This window comes from Bombus bifarius, unplaced genomic scaffold, assembly GCF_011952205.1.
Source record: "Bombus bifarius isolate JDL3187 unplaced genomic scaffold, Bbif_JDL3187 scf7180000008178, whole genome shotgun sequence".
Classification (NCBI taxonomy): domain Eukaryota; kingdom Metazoa; phylum Arthropoda; class Insecta; order Hymenoptera; family Apidae; genus Bombus; species Bombus bifarius.
Genome location: NW_022884495.1, coordinates 645,499 through 671,280, shown reverse-complemented (window position 1 = coordinate 671,280; position 25,782 = coordinate 645,499). Strand labels below are relative to the sequence as shown.

General features: G+C 36.5%; 1 protein-coding gene and 1 long non-coding RNA gene across 16 annotated transcripts in view; one reads left to right on the top strand and one right to left on the bottom strand.

The window, feature by feature from the left end:
* The window catches only part of LOC117209612 (arfGAP with SH3 domain, ANK repeat and PH domain-containing protein), a 56,046-nt gene extending 30,525 nt beyond the window's left edge, over positions 1-25,521 (top strand). For 5 of the 14 annotated variants that reach the window (XM_033451825.1, XM_033451823.1, XM_033451822.1 and 2 more), the window contains 16 exons: positions 4,517-4,589; positions 7,258-7,403; positions 9,571-9,825; positions 10,718-10,803; positions 11,064-11,220; positions 11,341-11,605; positions 11,803-12,030; positions 12,118-12,340; positions 12,433-12,613; positions 12,890-13,165; positions 13,255-13,374; positions 13,449-13,671; positions 13,880-14,212; positions 14,279-14,445; positions 15,677-15,745; positions 18,694-25,521. In XM_033451825.1, the coding sequence (XP_033307716.1) occupies positions 4,517-4,589; positions 7,258-7,403; positions 9,571-9,825; positions 10,718-10,803; positions 11,064-11,220; positions 11,341-11,605; positions 11,803-12,030; positions 12,118-12,340; positions 12,433-12,613; positions 12,890-13,165; positions 13,255-13,374; positions 13,449-13,671; positions 13,880-14,212; positions 14,279-14,445; positions 15,677-15,745; positions 18,694-18,909 (3,018 nt within the window). In that variant the 3' untranslated portion in view covers positions 18,910-25,521. Of the gene's footprint in view, positions 1-3,200; positions 3,243-4,516; positions 4,590-7,257; positions 7,404-9,570; positions 9,826-10,717; positions 10,804-11,063; positions 11,221-11,340; positions 11,606-11,802; positions 12,031-12,117; positions 12,341-12,432; positions 12,614-12,889; positions 13,166-13,254; positions 13,375-13,448; positions 13,672-13,879; positions 14,213-14,278; positions 14,446-15,676; positions 15,746-17,668; positions 18,350-18,693 lie in introns of those variants that run through there. The other 9 variants (XM_033451828.1, XM_033451827.1, XM_033451824.1 and 6 more) reach the window with 6 other exon arrangements.
* LOC117209614 lies at positions 15,423-18,817 on the bottom strand. 2 transcript variants are annotated; one of them, XR_004487946.1, is made up of 5 exons: positions 18,677-18,817; positions 18,411-18,594; positions 16,274-16,436; positions 16,002-16,203; positions 15,423-15,776 (listed from the first exon to the last, which is right to left on the bottom strand). It is a non-coding gene; the product is annotated as an uncharacterized LOC117209614 (long non-coding RNA). The 2 variants fall into 2 exon arrangements; XR_004487945.1 differs by having other exon boundaries at positions 18,411-18,698.
* Positions 25,522-25,782: the final 261 nt, after the last annotated feature.

The following is a 25,782-nucleotide window of genomic DNA, read 5'->3' as shown; positions in this document are numbered from 1 at the left end:
ACGAGCGCGCGCCTCTACCGTAGCGATGGAATCGAGTTCAATATGTATACACTAGAACGCCTCTTATTTATTCTTGATGAAAATTCTTTCCAAGGTTTTGGGTTTCAGGGTCAATTAATGAGAGAACGAGCTGTGAAAAAATACCAGCTCGATTGGATAAGGGAAAAAGTCCACTAACGAACACAATTCTTTTGTACAACGAACAATGTTCTTTAAACAGGATGATTCTTCAGGGATGGGAATCAAAATTACGCGTTATTTTTAGCCTCTATGGATCAAGAAAGAAGAATTTTATTAGGAAACGCTTCAATTTTCAAGATTAGAAAAGTAATTTTATCGTTTGTTGCAGGCTTTCTGCCCCATTTCTTTCATTCTTTTTTCCGTGCGTCGAAGAAAAAGTAACGGAATATAAAAGATGCTCTCTGTTTAAATCTTCGATCTTTTTCATATAATTCGACATGTTTTTCGATATAGTCGATAACTTGGTACATGATCCAGTTTTTTGTGCATTTACGCAAGTAGAGTTTAGCGTTTGGGGCTCCAGGGGCGTGCTTTCCTCTTACTCGTACTTTGCACAGATTCTTCTTTTACCAACCGGAACCATCCTACGAAGGTGATTGCTAGCGAAAGAAACGTGAAATAAAATTTTCATCGAGAGTATACAAGAGCCAGTCTAATATAAAGCCGTGTATATGCTTCTTTCAGCGTCGAATTAGGATCGCATGCAGAAATGTTGCTTGTCCAATCGTAAGATCGCAGCAATTCGAGCACGTACCTTTAGATGACACCTCGACTCGAATATGGCGGACGAAGTAAAATTCGCGAAATTGGAACGAAAAAGTATTTTATCATCGCTCGTATTAAATGCACGCGCAAAGGTAGATGCCGAAAAATTGTCATTTTTCCACCTGCTTAAGAACGAAAAATTGTTGCCGGACGTCTAGCAACGTCTCTCGACGAACGAAGAACATTTTTTTTATTAGCATTTATCTGAAATTCTATAGCACGTGGCTGTCTGTCTGTCTGTTCGGTAACCTTGTCGCGTTTTTCGTTATCTGAGATACCGATCGTGGCCTGAAATCCGATGACTTTTATCGACGACGTGTCGAAAGTTTGAAGAATAATAATATCATCGGATGGTAAGTTCGACAACCACGCCATAGCACTTTTCAAATCCGTGAATATAAGAAATACGCACGCAGGAGGAGCTCTCGTCCGCTATACTTTCGAAAACGTGGTTTGTGATGATCGATTCAGCCGTAGAAATCGATGCGTTCTCGGCGAGTTTTGTCCGAAGCGATGCGCGGAGTGCGGTTACCGCTTAAGCGTGATCGTTTCGACGACAAGAAAGAACGTGGATTCGAAAGAGACGCGAAACCGCGCGAGAAAGCGTCCAGGCAGATCTCGCAGGCAAATTACAGGCGAGAAAAGCGAACGATAAGCGTGAAAAAAGTTTCGCCATCGACGACGATCGCCACGATCGGACGATAAAGTAGGTGCAATCTGTTTTAACCGTTTGAGTCCCAGGGGTCTTTGAAAAAACAGGGTTGAAAAATCGCAGCACGATAGCGCTTGCCTTAATCCATTGCAAAGAGAAACAACCGGCGCAATAGCGCTCGCCATGTTTGTTATTTTATAAAATGCGTCTATATTATTATATATGCGTACTATTAGTTTATAAATATTTCAAGTTTTCACTAAAAATTATCGAAAAGATAACAATGAAATACAAAATACCGGCAGTCGTTCGTGTAGCGTTCAAATGTACTGCGACTTTTCGACACAAAATCTAAACACCGCGATCGCGCTGCTTGGCACTCGAACAAACGGTTAAACAACGCGATGAAAATCTGTAATTACCACCGGATCGGGACCAGTGTCGGATTCGAGTTTAGAGTCGCGTTCTTTGAATCCTGCAGCATCGACAGGCAAAAAAATGAAAAACGAAGTAGGATTCGTATCGAATTCACCGACCTTCGTTCGCCAAAGCTAAATTGCTAGTACGCGTACACGTACGTATTTGAGTTTTCCGTGTTGGAAGAGTGGCGAGCGCCGCTGTATTCGCAACTTGCTTCGTTGCATCGCCGACTATCTTTCTCTGCCATTTCCACGGTTCTGCTTGTTCGCGTTCGGGTTTATTGAAAATGGTGAAAGCGCGGCGCGAAACGTAAAAATCGCTCGATAAGAAGCGCGTGGAACGAAGATAGGCGAATCTTCTGCTCGACGGAGCGTGAGCCGATAAAATGTATCGTTGCCTGGCTCCGCGCGCACGGCAATTCCTTTTTCTCGTCGTCGTTGCTTTTGCTCCTGGCGGCGCGTCGGCCTTTCGCGGCGTCCTCGATGCTGCGTACTCGACCTCGGCAATATCCTCGCCAGCTGCTTACAAGCACCGCCAGAGGATCCCCGTGCAATTTCCTGATCGAACCGGCGGAACTGTTTGTTGCCTGCCGGGCGAATTTTTATTCCCATCCTCCGTGTTACTGTACGTGAAATCAGACTCGCGCACGTAGCTCCGTGTGTATTTTGCAAGTTACTTGGCGCTGTGGGCTGCGCAGTCTCAGTCGGCGACGGTGTTCGCATGGAATTTCTGATCGCTCGAGTCCACTCCGTCTTTGTACGTATCGTACAAGGAGGCGGAAAAGGCGGCCGAAATAATTCAGAGTTTTGATAAAAACGTTTGATACATGAAAAATACATCTGGCTACGTTTGTATCAAAGCACGAGATGTACAGATGAAAAACGTCGGTATAATACGCAACAGCTACCTTTCCCATGGAATCTCGTGCTGAACCGGATTGTAAATATTGAATTTCGCTGTTCTTCGTATTGCAGAGGAAATTCATATTTTATGATATACGTTTCAACGTACACGATAAATATTCTTTCTCTTTACTATCCTTTCTATCTTTATGATTTCTTTGCTTCGTTTGCCTTTACCGTTGGCGTAGTCTTCACTTTTCCCTCCTTATATCTGTATATAATATGTGTATATATATATAAACATATGGTGCAACAAGTATTAGCGGTTTAGTCGTATACGTGTATACAGAATTACACGCAGAAGCGGCCACGGCGTGATTCCTTGTGGGAAAGTAAGAAAATAAAACAGAACTTTTTCGTTTTCGAGACGGACAAGCAAACTCGTTGAAAAATATTGTTGGAACGCGAAATCGAAGTAGCACAGAGCCAAGAGGATTGGCATAAGGAGCTCGGCTATGCCATTATTACAGTGTACAAAGAGGGTATTTCATTAAGAGAAATCGCGAGAAAATTGGGTATTTCGTACAATGGAGAGCACTTGACGATGAAGCGTTTTCGAGCCATCGTTCGCACAGGTCATCACAGCGTTCGACCGAAATAAAACGAGCGATTCGCAATACTGGAAATTACGGGCCGGAAACTGAAACAGAAGTCAATAACGATAAGACGTCAGATAATTTGGTATCGGTTGACTGCAGTAAAAAAAGAAAAAGAAATAGCTCGTGCCGTTATTCGTTCTCAATGGTGCAATGGTAATACGCATAGAGATCACATTTGCAGATAAAATTTTCGAAAACGTAAAGATGAATTTTGTTCGAGAGTAACGAAGATTAATTCGGCCGAGATTCTGTTCGCTTGGAAATCGTGCGTTTATAACGTGCGAATGAGCGTTAGTTAAAATCAGACATCCAAAATAACGGTTCTTTTAAACGTTTCTCGCACGAGATCCATCGACTGAAACAGAATTTTTCATTTAAATCGAAGCTACTTGTCGATAAACCGGATACACGAGTAAATAAAAATGAAACGATTAAAAAAGTACTAATATTTAATTGTTCCGAGTAATGACCATCATCGTGAGTGATTAAGATTTTCTTCGACTACGTCAATAATCATTGTCGTCGGTTCGATTTTTATTTTTGTCGCCGACAAGCATTATCGATAGCGAAAAATTGTACGATTAATTGTCTTACACGTTGTCGATGAACGTGTACTAATTATCGGTAATGCCGTTATCTACATGCGATCTACGTTATCGTGTGTACGAGTATAATTAAGATAAAGTAGATACTAACGAACGAAATATCATCCGACGATACCCCATCTTTTTTTGCCAGTGATCGATGACACAAATTCGTTTAAATGCATTCCGCTACAGTCGTGGCAAAAATTCTCTCTTGCCGCGCGTCTCTAAATAGAAAACACAGGCGCGCTAAATCCACCATCCAAATTGAAATCGAATTCGGCTCTCCTGTTGCGTTCGCCGCGAGTCGAACATAAATCACTTAGTGTTACGTCGTCGTACTTGAGCGGTTTAAAAGATTCAAGGTCAACGGTGTCGGTCTCAATTAATTGACTTTTAATGTAACACGTCGACACAATGGAAACAAACAGCGCATAACCCTGTTTCCATTGTTCGATGATTATAAAGGAGAAGCGCGTGTCTCCTTTCACTCGACCGTACGATCCACATCGCGCAATAAGAGGAATTACGAGTCGAACGGAGTTTACCTAATTTTTTACGTAATTGTTGCAGACGCTGGACTTCGACAGAGATGGTCTAACGAAGCTGAAGAAGGCGATCAAAGCCATCCACAACTCTGGAAACGGTGAGTGTCACGATTGTTCGGAAATTTGGAAATTCAACAGACCCTTGCGATAAATGTTTTATTTGTTTATTTATTCGGCTTAAACGTTCCGATTTGCTTGTTATCGCTAATATACAGGGTGGTTGGTAACTGGTCGTACAAGCAAAAAAAGAAGTCGAAAATATAGAATAAAAATTTTTTTTTTAATTTTTTAAATTCTTCCATCGAGACAACGATCTACAGTGAGATCCGTTATAACGCACCGCACGCGTACCCAGCGAAGATTCAAAGTCGATTTTCTCGAAAACAAAGCGTCAAACGAAAAATTTGTATTCTATATTTTCGACTTCTTTTTTCGCGTAGAATCACCCCCCTTCCGCTTGTACCACCAGTTACCAACCAGCCTGTAGATAAAATACATATACCCGGAAGAAACGAAGCTACCTTTTTTTCTCGAATGAAAATCCTCGAATTAAATTCGCTGAGATTCAGCTCGTCGAAGGTTGGTAGATTTTTGCATAACGTAGACCAATTAACGCGCGTGAGTGACGCGAAGAAACGAACGAGGTAAAACGTATACGTAAATGTATAAAATACGTGGATATAGTTATTAATTATTTGCGTCTACGGTTCGTTTGGAAACGCGTTATAAATCGATAGCTGTGGCGTTGAAACGAAAGGAGATATGGAAATGGACATAGAACAAGCGCAGGCTTGCATTTGTCACGTTAAATACGATACAGCTTGACGCAACTCGGAAACAGTATAATTACATACAAATACGTATTCTCTTTGCCGAGGATCTCGTGATTTCGACGTATTCCGTAACTGAGGCGAACAATCTGCGTTTGATATACCAGCTGGCTACCAAACGTAATTATAAACTTATTAACACGAATATCGTACCTTCAGAAACGTACAACGATAATGAACACTGTCACGAATTTAATATCCTGTCGCCGAGAATATCGTTGTCGAATGAAATTCACGTCGAAGCTTAGTTCGTTGAAATTAATAGAATTTTAATAAGAGAGCTAGAGAACACGGAGAGAAAAATTGCTGGGAAATTTTAGAAGCAGACAAAAGTATTCGTGCTTCAAATTCTCCACTCCGATTTTTTCTCTTCTTTTTCTTTTTCTTTTTTTTATTTTTTTTTTTTTTTAATTTAATTTCACTCGAAACTATAACCCGACCTGGTTGGCGAAATTACCTTCAACGCAGCGACGAAGACGTTTTAATTAATACTCGAATACAGGGATACGCTGACAATCAGTGATCGCTGTTCCTTGACAAATCTAATTGCACAATTATATTCGATAGATCGCGCGATCTCGTTGCTGGTGGAAAAAAATTCGAGCGAAACTTCTCGCTTAAAAAAAAAACTTGCCTGAGCTTTAGGTAAAATTTGCATAATGTATACTCTCGTGCACGCCTCCTTAATTAATTCGATCTCAGCAATTAATTGCACAGCTGCGAAGAAATCGTCCAGATCTCGAGAATTATGCTAATGTCGTGGGTTGCAGGAAGAAAGAGGAACACGGGTTACGAAATTTGGATAGTCGCAGATTAGAATCGCGTATTAACGTGCAAGAAGAAGATGCAGTTTACAGATAACGAACGTGTACGTTTCGTGACAGATTCGCGTTAGAGTAACAAGTCCCAACCTCTTTTCTCCTTTTCCTTTTCTATTTCTCTTTTTCTTTTTTTCCCCGGTGTTGTTAGTCTCGTGCGTTTCGTGCGTTTCGTTGCACAATTAAGCCGGAAAACCGATCGTTGCGCCTGCCATAATTATGCCGCGGCTGTTTACGCGGCTATAGCAACGTTGCGATGAAAATATGAAAATATATACGATACACCAATAGAAGTGCTAGAGTAAGAGAGATATATGTAATGCGAGGGCATTGTAAGCCGAAAGTCGTCCAAAGCCGAAAGGTGTGGACTAAGAATAAATAAATAAAATAATAAATATACGATACACCGAACTCGTCTAAGATGCTCGAATCGAAACCGCTGAAAACGATACGCGCAACGATCCTCGTTGAGAACCTTATCCGGAGAAATCGAAGTGATAAGTTCTCCAAACGTTGGATTTCAGCGAGTAAAAATCTCACACAGCAAAATCAACGTCCGAGTAGTTAACGGTAGATCAACTTTCTTATTAACGTTGTATTAACACTTTACCGACTGATAGTCTATTAATTGGTTTTCTGTCGCCGACGCTTACCGACCGATAGCCTACTAATCGACTTTTTGTCGTCGACAATCTTTCTCGTTATTTGAGCAGTAATTTGTTATTTAGTACTGAGGTACCTTGCTCGGTCGCGTCAGTTGCGTCGCTTTGTAAGCTCTCACAGTTTTATACCAATTTGAAAAACTTACCGTTCGCGATGAACGAGAACGAATGATATTGGAGAGCGTAAACCGAAACAGTGGCAGCGCCAGGGAGAATCTGCGCCTGTGCTGCCGGTCGGACGTGCGTATGCCGTTGAACCGCTAGCGGTCGGTAAAGTGTTGACATAATAAAAAAAGTTGAAGTAATAAAGCAACCGAGAAAGAACGACGCGGTTAACGAGCGAGCAAAGGGTGGAATGTTTCGATAATCCGACTTTGCGTAGCAGAGGTTTCTACCGTGTGAAAAATTACGCAGAAAATTAATCGGAGATAAATAGCGATGGTTTTTGTGTTACAGCTCACGTCGATAACGAGGTGTACCTTGGAAGGGCACTGGAAAGGCTCGGGGATGCAGCCTTGAAAGAACAGGAACCGGATATCGGCGCTGCTTTCTTAAAGTTCGCCGTCGTCACGAAGGAATTGAGCGCCCTCATGAAAACTCTGGTTTGTGCCAATATCTTCACACGCGGTTCCATAACGATCCTTCGATCCGACCAACCATACGTTTACGTTCGACGCTGGCTTAACGATGAATATCTTATTATTTTAGATCGTCCGAAAAGTTTCTTTCGTTTTATAAGGAAATAACGGGTGCGCAACATTTTTCGTTTTATATTACTTTATCGAATTACGTATGATTCATTTCCTTCTATCAAGATAAAGATTACAACGTTTGACAGATTAGGTTTCACGTTTGTATAAAGACGCATCGTTGTAAAAGACGTGTCTGTAAAAGAAAGACACTTTTCGGACTACTTAATATTAAAGTAAATATATTCCAATATCTCGATACGTTACAATTTCCATCAACGGAGAATACGGTTCTACCATTCGAGTTTTCTATCGCAAATGCGTTCCGTTTTTAATTGGCTGTGTTACGTCGCAATCGCGTCTGCAGGTTCGATGTAACTTGCTTTTATCGAATTTTTCACCGAAGCCGAAATTCTCGGTTTTATTCGCCTCGACGTCTAAGTATCAGATACGCGTTCGAATTACACGCTAGGTTTTCTGAATTCTTCGAGTATCTTCAAGATATTTAGCCGTAAAAGTCAGTTCTCTTGCCAGTTGCTGAAATTTCCTACCACCTCGATTTTCATCCGACGAAATCAAATTTCCAAGCGTCTCGCTGATCTGCCTGCCAATACGCTGCTCGCGTTCTTCTTCCATTCGTCGTTTCCAAAATCAGAATCGCACAATCGGCAACGAAACTCTGGAAAAATTCTCAACCTCCGGTTAGACCGATGGAAACTACGCGTTGGAGGTTCTTCGATTCTTCTCGAAAACCATGTTCGATTAAGTATTCGATGGAAGACCAGAGCGGCTGCTTTTCATAGAGGAAAGAGCAAGTTATTCTCACCAGACTTGGAATTCGCCGCGCTAAGCCGAACACGCTCTCATCCCGTGACTAAAATTGAGCCAAATAAGTGCAATCACTGCGGCTGTATTCCGTCTGTGTACATCATCTTCTCGAGTGTGGTAATGCGTTTACCAATGCGAGGTTAAATTTCGTCTTCCAAACGAGATTCAGTCGCCATAATGCGACTAAACCATAAAAAGGGTATCGCGGGATTTTTTCATTTTCTCAAAATTGACGTTAATTTGTATCGCCGATTACAATGGCGCCGTGTCATATCGATCGAAGGTTAGGTTCGTTTATTTATTTATTCAACTTGCTATATAATTAATACATAATTGACTGTATTATTATTGCATCGTTATTTCTATTATTATTATATATTACGTAATATACGATATACAAATATTAAATTAATATAATTATGTATTATATAATAATACAATATATCAATATTAATTAAAATTGATATTAATTTGTATCGCCGATTACAATGGCGCCGTGTCATATCGATCGAAGGTTAGGTTCGTTTATTTATTTATTCAACTTGCTATATAATTAATACATAATTGACTGTATTATCATTGCATCGTTATTTCTATTATTATTATATATTACGTAATATACGATATACAAACATTAAATTAATATAATTATGTATTATATAATAATACAATATATCAATATTAATTAAAATTGATATTAATTTGTATCGCCGATTACAATGGCGCCGTGTCATATCGATCGAAGGTTAGGTTCGTTTATTTATTTATTCAACTTGCTATATAATTAATACATAATTGACTGTATTATCATTGCATCGTTATTTCTATTATTATTATATATTACGTAATATACGATATACAAATATTAAATTAATATAATTATGTATTCTATAATAATACAATATATTAATATTAATATAATATTAATATAATACAGTTAACAGAATTAAATTATACTAATATATTTTATTAATTAATTTTATGCAATTATATTAACATAATTAATACATAATTATATTAATATAATAAATACATAATTACATTATAATTATATTAATACTAAGTTTGTAACTCTAGCCTTCTTGTATTTTACACTTCGCCTCCTCCTTTTTTTTTTTTTCTTTTTATATATAATCTTGTCGCGTGTCTTGCGATGAATCGCCAGCGTCGAGAACGGGAAATGCCTGACGCTACCTTAAATGAAATAAATAACAAGGATAACAAGCTGTTAATCTGAAACCTCGTTGAACAGATGCAGAACATCAACAACATCGTGATGTTTCCCCTGGACTCGGTGCTGAAGGGTGATCTGCGAGGCGTGAAAGGCGACTTGAAAAGGCCGTTCGAAAAGGCGTGGAAAGATTACGAGGCTAAATACGCGAAAATCGAGAAGGAAAAGAAGCAGCACGCGAAAGAGGCTGGCCTCATTCGAACGGAAGTGACGCCGGCCGAGATCGCCGACGAGATGGAGAAGGAGAGAAGATTGTTTCAATTGCAAATGTGCGAGGTGAGGCCGCCGAAACAGATCTGCAACAGCCGACTATAATACGTTCACGTTGTATGCTTATTGCGCGACGATCGCTCTGATTTTTCTGGCCTGCGGAGCAAACCGACTCAACGAGGGAAACGCGTTCTTTTGTAATCGCTTTGGAACAAAAAAAAAAAAAAAAAAAGAAAAAGAAAAAAAAGAGAAAACGAAACTTTAGACATCAGGAGCGCGTGACAAAATTTTGATGCTAAAGCTTCGATTTCGAATTTTGCGCTTTGCACGTTCGAACGAATAATCTTCTATCGCGAAATCTCGTATGATACGTGTTCGATCTTTGCCCCCCCCCCCTCCGTTAGAGTTTCGAATTTCAAGCTTGTCGAATCGAATTAGTTTACTGTCCTCGGGCTTTTAAACCGGGGACGTTCTTACAAACGAGGTTTCGCGGACGAACAAAAATTAATTCGATGAGTCACGATCGCAGATTGATGGAAACCTGGAAATTTCCAAGTAGATTGCCGCTTGTTGTTCACATGTTGCGCTGATTATGCATGCAAGGGCAAACTACAGATTAATTACTGGGAAAACAAAGACAGAACGCGAAATTATTTTTAGCTGGTAGGCGCCACGTCCTTGCGTAAATTATAGTTTATTCCACCGAACGGTCTTCAATTGATTCTTTCGCGTCAATTTCCAATGAATTATTCCGAGATAAGGAAGCAAGATAAAAGTAATCGTAACACGTAGGTAATTAAGGAACAAGCAAAGTAATTTCTATTTATCGATCTCGAGATATCGGCGAGGCAAATGGTAATGTAAGATTCTGAAAATTAATATGTAAATGATCCATCCTATGTAGATGCAGATGTAAATTATGATATTCTTATATGCGTTGTGTGTTTCTGTTTCGCAGTATCTTATAAAAGTGAACGAGATCAAAACGAAGAAAGGAATTGAGCTGCTTCAGCATCTAGTCGAATATTACCATGCACAAACCAAGTAAGTGCGATATTTTGTTTAACAACGCTGTACGTAATATGATTTTTCAAGAATTACAACAAATCTCTCACGATTCTCAACGATACCTTTCATTCTCTGTTAGAAGCTGAATTATCTAAATTTTATTCCATGTTATAGGAACGTCTCCTTTGAAACGTTCTTTAAATGCTCTTCTTTCTGTCTTTTAAAATCGTTGAAAATCAACTAGAAAAGAAAATCAGCTAGCCTTTTACGTTTTACATCGTTTCTGTGTTCTACAGTTACTTTCAAGACGGCCTAAAAACCATCGAACACTTTGGTTCGTACGTGGCTGACTTGAGTGTAAAATTGCAAAAGATCAGGCAGACGCAAGACGAGGAGAGAAGGCGACTAACAGAACTGAGGAATCTCCTTAGAAGCTCAGGTTGCGACAAAGAGGTAAATTAGCCAATTTCCATAGGATATTCGCGTATCCTGTTGGTTCATTGGGATAGCAATTTATATAAATGTTTAATGTATCGTATCAACAATTGTCATATATCATTATGCGATTTCCAGTTGAACGTAAACGCGAATGCAGGATATTCGCTTCACCAGCTGCAAGGAGATAAGCAACACGGCGTTACCAGGTCCGGGCATCTTCTGAAGAAAAGCGAAGGAAAAATGAGGAGAGTTTGGCAAAAGAGACGCTGCGCGGTTCAAGCCGAAGGCTATCTAGATATCTGTCACGCGGACGAGAATAAACCACCGACGAGAGTGAATTTATTAACCTGTCAAATCAAGCTAGTACCGGATGACAAACGGGGTTTCGATCTCATTAGTTGTAAGTTGAACTGTTAAGCTATCGACGATGAGGTTTCAAGGCGAGATTTTCAACGATCCTAAATACATATCTAATATCCATAAGCGTTTGGACACCTCGTGTTCGGATATTGTTACACAAATAATTCAAAATATAACGAAATATATTTGTACTTATACTTGATTGATATATCTGTACCTGATGTTCGTTCGTTGCAGACAACAGGACGTATCACTTTCAAGCGGAAGACGAAGCAGACCAGAGAGCGTGGATGTCCGTTTTGGTAAACTGCAAGGAACGTGCCCTGCTTCGAGCATTCGACGCCAGTGGCAAGGCAGAGGCTGGCACAGGAAATCCAAGTTTAGTCGAACTTCAACAGGCTGTAATACGATGTGTCATGAGGTTACCTGGAAACGATCAATGCTGCGACTGTTCATCGCAAAATGGTAAATTTTGTATATAGTATCCATGAACATGATTCAGCGATGATCTGTAAAAATATAAAACTAATGGGGTTCTTCTCTGTTCGATAGATGCTACGTGGCTCTCTACAAATTTTGGCATAATCGTATGCATAGAATGTAGCGGAATTCACCGGGACTTAGGAGTGCACATATCCAGAATACAGTCCTTAACGTTAGACAACGTTGGCACTGCTCAATTACTTCTTGCACGGCACATGACCAATCAGGCGTTTAACGAAGTGATGGAAGCTACATTGCATCATAATCACAAGCCAACGCCAACTTCAACGATGTATGTGCGAGCCAGATTTATTTGAGTTTATATCAGTATGAATTTTCATATAGTTTCTCTGTGATTAAACGTGTTTCATTCGTGTGATTTAGGGAAGAAAGATACGAATTTATAAGAGCCAAGTATGTGGATAAGAGATACGTGATGAACACTTGTGCAGATGAACGAGATCTCCTTTCTGATTTGGAACACGCCGTTAATAATCGCGACCTGCAACAACTTCTGCAAGTCTATGCTGAAAACGTAGATTTAGCAGCACCCTTGCCTACCTCGGTACGATTTTTTTAATCGAATTGAAAGTGAAAAATAAAAGATGCGAAAACATGGAATGTCAAAAAAATAGAATGGAATTTATTTATATTTATTTATATAAAAAAATGAGCTCGTATTAAAAATTTATCAAACCTCGAATACGACAATACAATTGCATTAGAATGAATAAATCTGTCATTCAAAAATCTCTCATAAAAACAACTTGTTCCAATCAATGTTAATAATTCCAAAAATTATAACTTGTCAGGACTTATATTGTACGTTGTTTTCCTGTAGGATCTGGGCGAGACGGCTTTACATTTAGCGATTCTACGCGAAATGGGAAACAGTTTACATATTATAGATTTCCTAGTGCAGAATATGTCGACGGGTGGTATAGATAGGACTACGATCGACGGAGAAACAGCGTTACATCTTTGTGCACGACACGACAGAGCAGAAGCGATGAAGCTGTTACTACGGGCAGGCGCTGATCCAACACACCGAAATAAACAGGATAAAACTCCGCTTGACATTGCTCAGGAAATGGGACATCACACATGTAAAGAACTGGTAACGCATCAAACAATTGCCATCTAATTTGTATAACAATATCGTACGTATGTACACACAATAACAGTTAACTGTTTCATTGTCCTCAGTTGAGTCATGCTCTACAAAGACAGAAAACATTGTTTGATAATGTTAACATCGATTGGAATCTTTCACACGACGAAGGATCTACTGATTTTTCTGACGATGAAACGATAATAGAAGACAGGGTATGTTTAAAGAATAATAAGGCTAGAAGTTATTGAAATCATTTGTTTTAACAATTCATGCGCGTTTGTTTTAGAATGGCTGTTTAACACCTGAAAAGAAGTCTCGCAGTAGGCCGCCTTCTTATGTAGGCGGTGGTGGTAGTGGTGGTGGTACCGGATCGGGAGATTCACCAGTGACTTTACGTAGTCGAAGTAGCACTTGCGATAGCCTGCAAAGCGGTTCTTCTCCAAGTTCCTCGACAAATAGACAACAAATGCCTCCACCACCACCACCTCAATCGAGGAAACCTGTTGTTGGTATGATATCGTATTAAATTAATATTGAATTAGCATTGAATACGGTGCAGATATTGTTAGTTCAAAGAGTCGAGCCAAACAGAATCGATCGTGTGATATTTGCCGTGGTTTCGCGCCGTTCTCTTCTATTTTAATCTATTTCATAGTAGCTGTTGTATATTACACTTTCACCTGCAAATTGTGGATTAGAATCTTATTGCTTTTTCAGTACCTGCTCCCATGGCTCCAGATATTTCGGTCAATATTCATGGATCACTGAAGAAGCGTGTAGCGCCGCCACCACCACCGGCCGGAAGTACAGGTGGTATACCTTCCTCTCATTACGGTACTCTACCTTCGTCCGCGTCTTTAGCAGCGTCAACGCATAGCCGTACAACGAGCGAACCGATCTTAGCTGGGCATTCTTTACATACTCTACCACATGCGTTAAATACATTAAACAGTCAGCATCATAAAAGATCGCCCAGTGGAGATTCTTCAACGGGACACGGTGCGTTTGAAAATTCACGCAAACTCCTCTACGAACTGCCGTCTAGTTCGGGTAAATTTGGAACCTTCCCATCCAATCTGTTCCCCAAGTTTATTCGGTTTTCTCTGTTATCGTTAGGTACGGACAAAGTAAACAGCTCGACGCTCCAGAGGCCGAGGAATCCTCCACCTCCAGCCCCATCCGGTATCAATTCGTCCAGATTGAGCAACGGACGTAGCAGTGAATCATTAAGCTCTATGTGTTCGGATCATGGTTTGGGTAATCCCATTCCGCCTCCACGTAAGGTAAGTTCACATCTTAGATTTAGCTTTATAAAGATTTAAAGTGACTCACGGAAGTATTCGAACATTTCTAGAAATGTTTTATGTATACAAAAGATTTTGAAATCTCTATAACGGGACACGATTGTCGCGATTATATTGGCGCAATTTGAAACAGATAAGGAAATCTATATATAAGAAGTTATAAGATATATATTGGAAGTATATTCATAAGAATATTCTATGATCTGTGATCGGATACTTTTGCGAGTGACTGTATGTACGAAAATAGAGAAAATAGGAAAATAGGATGACGGGTATCTTTTTTTAAAAAAAGGAACTATAAAAATATTGAATTAAGGAAATCGAGGAATAACTTATCTTTTTTTTTTATTATTTTTTACTATGTATTGCGAGTCCATTGAAATATTATTTCACGCTAAGGCGAATAATGTTTTATTTGTATTTTATTTGGCGCATATCAGACATCGATGCTGGTAGATATCTAATATATCCTTTTAAAGCCATGTGTATGTACATACATCCGTTTATACGTGAAAATCGTTCATGTTAATATTAACGTATCACGCTAACTATGGAGATATTAACACAATGTTATTCCTACCACTGACCCATGTAGTACTTAACCAGATAGCTTCTCCTCGATTCTTGTTTTTAAGAACTTTTGGTACTCTGCATATCATACTAACTACACATGTACACCCGTGATTTAATATTCTCATTTATATACATATTATGTCTATCTCTCATTCACGAATCAAATGCTCATTACACCTCACCAATGTTGAACCTTTGCGAAGTGATTCACACTTGTTCCTATGTTTGCATAAATCATAAATCATTAATTCATGTCATTTCAAAAAATAACCAGAGTAAAATATTTCAAAGTCTAATATAATAAATACTAATCTTATCAAGAAATTTTGCTATATTTAACGACGCCATATAAAATTGTAGTATATCATTAATGAATCAAGAAATATTAAAGAACTGAAAATTTTATTAACAAATGTCTATCCTTACAAGGGAAGTTAACAAACGACAATTAGCATAACAAGTAAATCTTTCTTATCAAAGTGTTATTTGAAGATTGAAAAGGCAAACAAGATATTTTCCACAGAAAAAATCGAGACACATGCCCCTTTTCTTTTCAAAATATCAAATTGGTGATTAGACACTGCATGTATCTCAAAGACAGTGCTTTATGGTTTGTTATTAACCATTGTTGGTACAGCGAAGGGACCGGGCCAGGCTAGAGAGCTACGCTGAGGAGCCTTCATCTTTGCTCCCAAATCTGAATCTGGTAAACATCAGCCATCCCACATTACTACCTGCTACACTTGAAATGTTTATTATCAATCGTATGCAATACTCTAATTTAAAAAGACTAACGCAAAAATTAAAACGTCAGGACAGCCAAAATAGCTCAATTATAGAAATGAAACGTTAGCAAATATGTCATTTGCTATCATTATCATTTATTTCTTTGTATATCTCGTTTATTAGTTTATTATTATTATTTACTCAGATATATTTACGTACTTATATATATTATGTACCTTGGTAATATTGCATATGTATTTCAAAAATGATACAATTCAAACAAGCTTTTCAGGAAAAGCGACTTTAATTAAAATAATAAAAATTGTAACGCGAAAGCATTATTGGATGTTCCTTTCAAGTGTAGTAACACTTTGCATGATCAGTCGTGCTATCCGTAACCATCGTTCTTTCATGTCAATGCTTTTGGTATTATCTCTTCTAAAAACATGATCTCACTAAGTTTTGTTCGATTTAATTCATCATAATTTTGTATCGTGATCGTACTTACATAGTTTTGACAGTTCTGTTCGATTTCCGATCGAGTTATTTCATTTCCTGGACTTCTGCTATATTTACGAGTCTAATCATTTCTGGCAATAAAATGTTTTGTGTGATTAGGACACCTGGTCGTTAACATGATTCTGCCAGCAAACGACCATGCTTTCCCGATCCTAATTGTGAATGTGACATTTACGTTAATCGAAACTCCTGGGACTGTGTGTGCTTTAGAACTTAATTTGCGCATGAAATTGTCCCGAATTTGTGTTTGATAATAGCACTTGAACGCACTGAACCCGTTAAGTTATTCTAACGTAATATTACCCTCGTAAGCTTGCAAAGTGGATGAAATTAGTGGCAAGGTTAATGGCTACTATCTTACATAGTACAGAAGCCATGCCATAATCATCTACCACTTTGTTACTAACAATCTTATTAATAGCTTAAATTTGACAATTGTAAATTATTTCTAACAGGTATGAAATTGATGTGTATTATTGGAAATTCTAGTTCACTAAAAATAGAGCATTTGGTAAACAGCAATAAGCAAACTATAGAGAGATTAGATTTAAGAATATCATATTTCATATTCGAAAGAATATAAATATTATGTAATTATTTTTTATTTACATTATGTAATTAGAAATTTGTATAATAATTATTTCTAGCAAAGAATGTAAATATTATATAATTATTTTTTATTTACATTATGTAATTAGAAATCTGTATAACAATTATTTCTAGCAAAGAATGTAAATATTATATAATTATTTTTTATTTACATTATGTAATTAGAAATTTGTATAATAATTATTTCTAGCAAAGAAACATAATTAAGAGGTACATTAGTTATATAATTAGATAGTACTTAAATTATGTTACAAATTTATTATAAAAGAGCTGTATTATCTTTATAAATTTACAGACAGACATATCACAACACATTGCGTACACCTAAGAAATGTGCTGCTTTTCTATTTTGTTTTATTAAATGCTATTTGCTTGCTACATTTCAGATAATTGAATCTGAATAATACAGCTTATATTTTGCAACAGACATTCCTGCAAAGGAATCGTGAAATGTACTTGCTAAGTGCCTGTGAAAATTTAAGATAGTTTCAGTCCATTGTAATGCAGCTTCAGTATGTTGCAATGAAAGCATTTTGCATGTCAAAATGCAAACAGAAGAGCAGAGGAATTATTGATCAGTAAAAGTAGATTGTGAAAAGTTGGCTTCATATAGTTTATAATTCATTTTATGTTATCATTTCAGTCTCATTATTCCTCCATTTCTGAACGAATAGTTTTTATTTAAATCAATTTTTGAACAATCATATCTAAAAAAATGTTTAATCTACTGCTAATGTTTTATTTAAATGTGTCAATAAAAAAATTATTTTTGTAGGTATGAATATTCATATTTAACATTGTTAAAATGAAACAAGCAAACATGAAGGAGCACATATTTTAATAACGCCATATTAACAATGTATACTATTTATGAAAATATTTGTTATAAAATCTTGAGCTGATTAAGTACTGTAAGAATAAGGTATGCGAATATTGGTTTGTAAAAAAATCTGACTGTATTCATGTGATATGAACAATTGATGTATAGATACTCGTTAATTTGCAAAAAAAATATTACAAGGTATCATATTTTTCTTATTAGAATCATAAGTGCTTTTCATCTTTTAAGGATATTAGTTACACTTGTATGAATATTAAAAGTATTTCTTACCGGTACAAGATATATTCTTGCATTCTCCAATAATATTTATTAATACAATTTATCGATATAATTACTATCATTGTGTAAACAATAACTAGCATTTAATTTAACTTCAGAAAATATGAGCATCAATGAAAGAAGATTAATAACATTTATTCTAAAATTTTGTTTAATTATCGAGTATCTACAGAAACAAACGTCTTAATCTTTATCTCTATCTATAAAAATAAAAATAATCCTTTTACAAAAGCAAATAATTGGAACAGAACACTGTACGCAATGTGTTGGTCTCCTACCACAGATTCTTCAAAATCTAGTTTCCTCCATGCATGATATCCACTACAATGTAAAAAAGAACGAAAAAAAAACCCACCAAATCAATTAGGAAATAAAGAAAAAATAAAAGTTTACTTACTTATGCACGATCTGCATAGAGTCTTGTCAAAAAGCTATCCTCTTTCTCTTTCTTCCACTTCTAGAATTTCCAATTTAACTATCCTTGCGATCCAAGGAAGCATTCTTCGCATTGTTCTCGATCTTGACTCGCGATCTCGATGCTCGTGAGTTCGTTAAAGAGTGCTTGCTTCGTCCATGGAAGACTAAAAAAAAAAGAAAAACGCACAAAAATGGACATATGTCCATATCTCTTTCGTCCATACAGTTAACCATTCGATGGCTAACCATGGTCTTCCTTTTAGCCAACTTCGTCGACCCTAAGCGGTCTGCGACGCTGTCGAGCCTTGTACGACTGCGAAGCGGACAACGAGGACGAATTATCGTTCCGTGAAGGCGAGGTGATCATCGTGACGAATGAGCAAACTGACGACGACAACTGGATGGAAGGTGCCCTCGAAAGAGCGCCTGAAAGGAGGGGAATGTTCCCGATCAGTTTCGTGCACATGCTGCAAGATTAACATTCGGTAAGCCTGAACTCGTTGGCAAGTGTCTCCAGTACTGCCAGCTCCGTGAGCGTTGCTAGTCTCGGCAGAAGGTCTTGGTTGAGAAAACCAAAGGATTGAAGATGAAGGATCGGGCGTTTGTCTGGCGATTGTTTAAAAATCGTCGATTTCACGATGTCCATTCTTTTGGCACTTCTTCTCTATGTTTCTACAACACACTTGTAGGCCTCGAACTTTTGTACACGAAGTTATTATCGTTCGAACTAAACACGCGAGTGTAGAAAGTGCTTCGGAAATAGGTAGCTTTAGTGCGGCATTCTAACCTCCTTAAGAATAAACCTAATCATAACCTAACCCTAAGAATGAAAGAAGATCACTAGAATATAGATCTAGGAACTCTTCCTTTCTGGAATATAAATGATTTCCGTCTGCAAAAATACACGCATCGCACCGACGTTTTCAGAGACATGCAAAAATTCCAGGTGTATTCCGAATTTTTTTATGCGCAGAAATAATCCAGATTTTTAGTATTATCACGCTATCAATAGTATTACTATCTTTCTCCCCATTTCTGAAGCACCATGTATACTATGAACTCGTTCGATCTGTTGTTCGACCCGAACAATATTCGGTATCCTAACTGCGTTTCCACTTGAGCAAACATACATAATCGAGTGTGTACTTTTGTCACAAATAGTAGTTCGCTCGAACGTAGAAACGTGCTTAAGAAGGTAAATCATAGCCACGCTATGTACTAATGTGGAACGAATCAAATTAATTCACTGTGTATCGCTTGGTTCCACTGGGATAAATTGACTCGGTTGGACATGTCGGACCTATTTCTGGTTCAGTTTTTGGAGGTTACATGGAATTTGAAATAGTTTCTTAGCTTGTAGATGACAATCAGCTTGAAATTACTTCGTAGACACATATTGATTTTCTGAAATGGAGATTTTGACATTTGAATAATGTAGAAAACAGGAAAATAAACGAAGAAACTTTTTTAAAGATGTTTGTCTACGTCTGAGAGGAGGGGTAGAGTTTGATGACTCTTATGGAAAGAAATATCGTTTAATTAGGAGAAGAGCAATTTGAAAAAGATGGGGTTTGTCTTCGAGAGTGATTTAGAAACATCACGGAGAGTAGCTGCTATAGCCTGAACAAAATCAATTGGCTTTTTCAAAGCCACCGGGAGAAACCCCCGCTATTTAGCTGTTATGCAAATTGACTCAGGAAAAGTAATCTGCAAATGTCCATTCAATTTTAATCATATTGTATTTAAAAACAACAGAAGCGCGTAGTAAAACTGCAAAAAAGGTATAAAACGGTGAAAGAATTATTTAAAGGAATTATTTTATAAAGTGAAATGCACTAAAGCAAAAGCTTGAACAAAATTGAAGCTATAAAGAAAGTTGGTATAGTGAAAGTTTATGCTAGTAGTATAGTTAACTTAAGGTATTTAATGTAATTACGGTAAGGATGATATATTGGAATAAAATTATAATTGGTATGTATAGAAGAAGAAAAGTATATTAGAGTTGTATTTTTTTTAATAATCTCATTGCAATTGGGTTAAAGAAGATTTTAGAAATCCAATTGACATTGTTCAGACTATTAGCCTCGATACTTCATGTGCTGTATCAAAACGTGCCTACTCGAGTCGGATATTCAAGCGTGAAGGAAACGTGTCTTTGACGATTCTACAATTCTAGAAATGCAAAGAATTTCGATAAATGAAATGCATTCAGTGCCAGAAGAACAAGAACGTAACATGACTATTAATTGTTTCGAGCAAGACGTCGAAATCGAAGACTGGATCGATTCGCGGTTCTGAAGACCGACGGTAAACAAACATAAAATGTGATATAAGATATATTTCAGTATAAATTATTAGTATTACGAATCGGATTTAACAAATAAAAGAAGAATTCGGTACACTAATAAAATGGCGCTGTCGTGCGTGTTAATCAAGGCAGGGCGCTGCGATCGGCAAGTCCATCGTAAATTACATTAATTCGTTCGTAACTGATTAGAACTAAGAGGATACCGGTTTATCTTGCTGCTAATTATTATCGATTGTATTACGTAAAACCAGCAGGTATATTCGATCGGAATAAAAAGTAGACTGCGGATGTTTATACAATTTTGTATCTTTATGGACATTTTTGATATTTCTGCAGCCCTCACAAACGAAAATGTTGTAAAATGGGAAATCACGGAAAATAAACATTCCTCGTCATCCCTCTCCCTCTAATCTCTTCATCTGCACTCTGGAATCTTAAATTTCCCAAAAACGAGTAAACGTCCGCAGTCTGGAGTCACGTTCGGTAAATGTGCACAATTTCGTCTATACAGAGCCAAACATAAAAAACGAAAAAAAATAAATGTATGCGTGCGTGCGTGCATGTGTGTATGCGTGCAGTCATAAGGAGAACAAAAGCAGAAGGGAAAATACAGAGTTTGATCTGTTACCTGTTGCATGTCTTAAATATCTGGCGCACATTTCTACTCTGTACTGCCAATGCTGAGTATACTCTATTATACAGTCGCGTTTCAGGCGAGTGAAACGAAAAGGAAAATCATAGAAAAAATTTCCGTGAAATAGACGCAACGAGTGGCGTCGATCGTTATAGAAGATATAATATAAACTTAGGATGTCAAAAAGAAAAAGAAAAAAAAAGAGAGGCGTTCATCTCCATAAGAAAAGAAACGATGTGACATTAAAATATTGCATGACACCGATAGTATTATTAGCGTATTCGACTCTTAACAATCACGTGGTTACGAGCGTATGTACATTTTTGTAATGCCATATTATTTGTTAGTAAATATATATATATATACACACAATATATATATATATATATTGTGAAATAGAATTATGAAATTAGAGATTTATTAGTCATTAAGTATATATAGTATAAATATATATATATATATGTATATATATATATATTTATAATGAGATGAAAAGGAGGAGCATAAAAGAAAGAACAGAGTAATGAAGCCAAGCATGTGCTGCGATTTAATCGAGATTTATGCGCCAGAAGCGAATTGAAATTTTTATTTGTTACATATTTTTGCTTGAAACACTCTGAGACACATACGAGACCAAAGAAAACATTTTCTCGCGAGCGAGAGGGGAACCGTTGACGCTGTCTAGCTCAATCTTGCGTAAAAGTGGACTGTAATTTTCTTTCTTTTTTCTTTTTTTCTAAGCAAGTGTAAATTTTTACTATCCACTTTACTTCCGACACTGAACCGTGTGCTCGCCTTTTATTTTGTTTCTCTCTCTCTCTCTCTCTCTCTTTCTCTCTCTCTCTCTCCCTCTCTCTTTTTGTATTTAAAATGTTTAACCGGGAAACGTCACCAAATAAATATATATAATTATACACGTATGTTATGTGACTGATGTGCTATTTATGGATTCTGTACTCGTATCGGTTCAAACGAAAAGGAACCACGAAGAAGCCGCAAAGCGTGAAATCAGCGATCGATAAGGGACTGTGGTCCGTTGCCTAGTCGAAATCGGGATATTATTTATGTTTCTTTTTTTCTTTTCCTCCTTCGATAGCGAGACTTTTGCTTTGTATTGAAATTCAAATTTGAATGTATTTGTGATCGTCCGTACATATTTACAATTATTTCACGAATCGAAGATATACGATGTTAATAATATATAATAAAACAAAATATAATTTTAAATAGCGGAATGGCAATGACATTATTTTTTACGAAGTATTCTCGAATTTATATTGTTTATAATATTACTTTTTGGATTGATATTCGCTTATATAAAAAAAAGTGAAATTAATAACTCAGTATAATCCATCAGTTTTTATATAAATTCTTTTACGAAAGAATTTAGAAATTAATCAAAACAAAATATATATATATATAATAATAATAATAATAAGATAAAGAATAAGGTTAATTTGAAAGGATGAATAAATTATTTGGAAATTCACCTGAAAAATAAAAAAAATTAAGTTATTTCAAACATGTTATTCTTTGCTATTATAAACTACAAAGTAGAGTACTCGGAATGATATTATTTTCTATATATAATTACATGGTAGGCTCGCAACGTTTTACTGTTTTACTTGATCAAAACGGTCGAAAGTTTTATATGTATGTATAAACAGCTCCTGTTAAGCAGCTAAAAGATACGTCGTTAATTAATAAACTTAATTAATGCGCTGTTTATGTGAGAGTATTACGAGAATGACGATCAACGTGTTTCCAATAAACCCATGAAACTTTACCTTGTAAAAAAATGGCATCGCTTCTTCACTTAATCTTTTTCCAAACACTGTATATGATAAACAATAAATATTTATAACAAATATAAACAATAGGTCATCGCTTAGGAGTTATTCAGCGGATAATTCAAAGTGATAGTTGTTAAACGAAAATGAAAAATTTCGTCACTATCTTGCGTTTGCATCGATGATACTTTCAGAAAATATACGTTTTCGATGAGAGTAGCAAACGAAAGATCTTTTGAAAAACAGGGTTAGACACAACAAATCTTAAGTCATGTCGCTGTGTAATGCCAATCTGTAATAAAAGAATAAAAGTAAAAGAAGTGAAGAAAACAATCTAATCTACAGACTGCAGATTTTTATGCAATCTTTTGAGAATACCATTGAAGAAATAGAAACTTGTTACAATATCAGTAAGAAAATAGAAAATTGTTTTACATACCTGTCAAGTGTTATTTAGAAAGCACCGTATGCCCTGCATCATAAGTATTTGAATACTTAATCCAATCAAGACATTGATGTATATTTCTGTTATATTTTCAACATTATGATACAAGAATCCTGTATTTTTTCCTGTAACTGAGATCAAATGTTCTGCTACATTGAAACTGACACAAGGAATATGCCTACATCGATTAAAGTCCATATTTATCTCTGATAAATAGCTGACACCGCATAAAATCTGTATGAACCTTCAAGTATAGTTGTAAACGCATATTCAACTCATTCTAAAATCTCAACACTGACAATGTGGATATACTGAAATAGTAATACATAAGTCATGTAAATTAGGTGTTTCCATAGAAACAATTTTCATCCAACTCCAATTTCTAATATTTATTAACTATTGTTTTGAACAACATCCACTAACTGTTATATGTATCCTTGTGCAATTCTGCACTTTTAAATTTCCACCATAAATGCATAAGAATCTACAGTCTACTAATCCGTTTAGCATTAAGCTGCCTTTAAACTGTGTTTACAACATCCTCGCAATTTTTGACGCGTCTAAACGAGACACGATTTGTTCATATATGCTGACAAAATGCAGAGGATCATGCCGTTGGTCGATGTACATATGTGTATAGAGCAAGTGAGCGATCGAGGAATGAAAGAGTCGATGTTTATACTATTTAAGCATACGATAAATGATAACGTAACGTCTTAAGCATGTATTATATGGATATATTTAATGAAACGCGTCGATAAAGAAAATGGTGAATGACTCCTGTTCCTTGCATAAAACTTCTGCTGTAGATTGTACACCATGATTAATGTTAAGAGCAAGATGTTTATTTAAGATAAACAACACGTATGGAGAAATTACATGATTTTAACATATTCAAATATGTTATGGATGATAGGACTTAAGTACTTTCTCTCTGAAAAAGATATGATCTTTTTTCATTTCAATATGTTTCTCATCTTCCCTCGAAATAATCTTCAAAAGAACTACCAGAAAATTACTTAGTGGAAAAATAATTTTCTATATAAAAGAAATTATACTTCCAAATAAAGTGTCACATTTATCATGTATTATATATACTATAACATGTTCTCAAACAAAGATTCTTGTAGAATAAATGTGTTCACAAACTGACAAAGACTACTTGTAAAATAATTCAAAGGTATATGCAGCAAGTATTTGTTCATTTTTCACGTCTAATAAATCAAACATCTATTATTCGCCACTACAAACTGCACGAACAAGATACTAACTTACTATTTCATTATAATAGTCATAAAACTTCTAGTGTAACGAAACTGTATTGGTCCAGTCTTCGAAAACAAAAGAAGTCAATATAACATCAATGCAGATTCTCAATGAAGAACAGGAGTCACAAGCGTACCACCTTGTCCTCTGAACTTATTATACTTTATGCATTTAAAGAATCGTTAAGTAGGCTATAAGTATTTATTACTATTTCGTAGTTACTTGTACTAGGTACGAAAAACGCACGTTAACACGTAATTATATTGAAAGCAGATTTGACGATATAAAGTGTTTTACAGAGAGAACGAATCTTTTAAGGCGAGGCGATTATAAAAGGCGTGAAATAAATTTCTCGTATATTTGGTAATTTAAAAAAACAGATGCAATCTGAAAACGACGCGCTGTTATATTATTAAGTCTACCTACGTGTATGTACCTAATAATGCCCGTGCTAAAAAGTTTATGAAATCTTGTTTAGGTACGGCCTTCGACGATATCGAAGCAGGTCTAAATATCGATATTATATGACGGTAATGTACTAACGTTTACTGTATCCTTCGTGACTAAAGCGCAGCAGGATTGTCTTTCGGACAGTTCAAAAACTTTGAAATGTATCAGAAATAAATATCATTTAGAGAACTATCATAACGCCACTTTTTCTTTATCTAACGATATAATCCATCGAGGGCCAAATCTCGTTTGAGATCATTCTACACTCTACAATTCCAAGAATTTGCTCAACGGACGCAATCTTAATTTTGGTTGATCGAGTCGTTGAATTGGTCAAAAACAAACATTCTGGTACTTTATCTCGCTACCAGAAGGAATTAGAAATTGCATTTCTCACGTAGTACAACAGATTCTTATAATTAATAGAATGAAATAAAATGTATACCACGACTATCCGAT